Source organism: Trichinella spiralis (assembly GCF_000181795.1).
Source record: "Trichinella spiralis strain ISS 195 chromosome Unknown Scfld5308, whole genome shotgun sequence".
NCBI classification, from domain to species: Eukaryota; Metazoa; Nematoda; class Enoplea; order Trichinellida; family Trichinellidae; genus Trichinella; species Trichinella spiralis.
In genome coordinates this window covers 1-870 of record NW_003532247.1, presented here as the reverse complement: position 1 = coordinate 870, position 870 = coordinate 1, and the positions used below count along the sequence as shown (strand labels likewise).

The following is an 870-nucleotide window of genomic DNA, read 5'->3' as shown; positions in this document are numbered from 1 at the left end:
TAGAAGTTGTGGTGATTTTAAAGTTCAGATAAGCTCTCGATAGCAGCAACAAATTGAAATTGTCTGTGGATTTGAAATATTGTTTTTGTGTATTTGCCGTTTTGGTATTTGGAATATAATTTTACGAAACAGCTAAAATTGCATGGGTTTTATAGTTCGAGACAGGGGTATATAAACGACAAGCGCAGTCTTTGGACCAGAGAAAGCAGAAAGTTTGAAACTTGAAAAGGAAAAGCAGTTGATTGCTGATCATTTGGCTGTGCTGGATCAAGAGCATGATCGCACGCTTGGGGAACGCATCTGGGACAGCTCTTGTGTCGAAGAATTGCGTAAACGTCTACAAGCCGACGAGAATAGTACGTTTTGACTGACTGATCGATTTGTGATTTATTTCACGGGTGTATATACATGTATGTACGTATATAGAGATGGATGTTGATTTCATTGCAGGTGGAAAAGTTCACCACGCGCAGAGATTGACGTAGATATTGAAAGTAAAATTGCTTTGATTGGCGAGCCCATCTCTCCCATGGAAATCAAGTTATTTGTTATTTTCAATTTACTAAACCTTGTTAAAATGGAAAAAAATGTTTTTCTCTTCAAAATTTAATATAAAATTTGCAACTTCTTTTAGACCCATGTTGTTCAAGTTGGAGTATTTGAATGTTCATTTTATAATCTCATTTTTTTCAAATTTATATACGATTTGAAAGTGGCTGTGAAAATGAACGCAGATGATAGCAATTATACAGTTGGCGACGTGAACGTGATGAAAGCGAAATTTCTTTAGAATGAAGCGACGATTGAAGATTTGAAAGTTAACAGTTACAATTATCATCTTTACATTGAAATGAATCCACCACAGTGCGA

General features: G+C 35.5%; 1 protein-coding gene across 1 annotated transcript; it reads left to right on the top strand.

Annotated features, from left to right (window-relative positions):
- The first annotated feature begins 142 nt into the window (after positions 1–142).
- On the top strand, positions 143–790 carry Tsp_15208 (conserved hypothetical protein). Its single transcript, XM_003366840.1, has 4 exons — positions 143–167; positions 189–360; positions 451–547; positions 635–790. Exons 1-4 carry the CDS (start codon positions 143–145, stop codon positions 788–790), a joined length of 450 nt encoding a protein of 149 aa, XP_003366888.1.
- The last annotated feature ends 80 nt before the right edge of the window (positions 791–870 follow it).

Bases quoted from the DNA above. Each gene is read 5' to 3' on its own strand.
- Tsp_15208 (XM_003366840.1), top strand. From the start codon at position 143: ATGGGTTTTATAGTTCGAGACAGGG. The intron at 361-450 runs GTTTTGACTGAC...ATTTCATTGCAG, and splicing joins CAAGCCGACGAGAATAGTAC to GTGGAAAAGTTCACCACGCG. The intron at 548-634 runs GTTATTTTCAAT...AACTTCTTTTAG, and splicing joins CCATGGAAATCAAGTTATTT to ACCCATGTTGTTCAAGTTGG.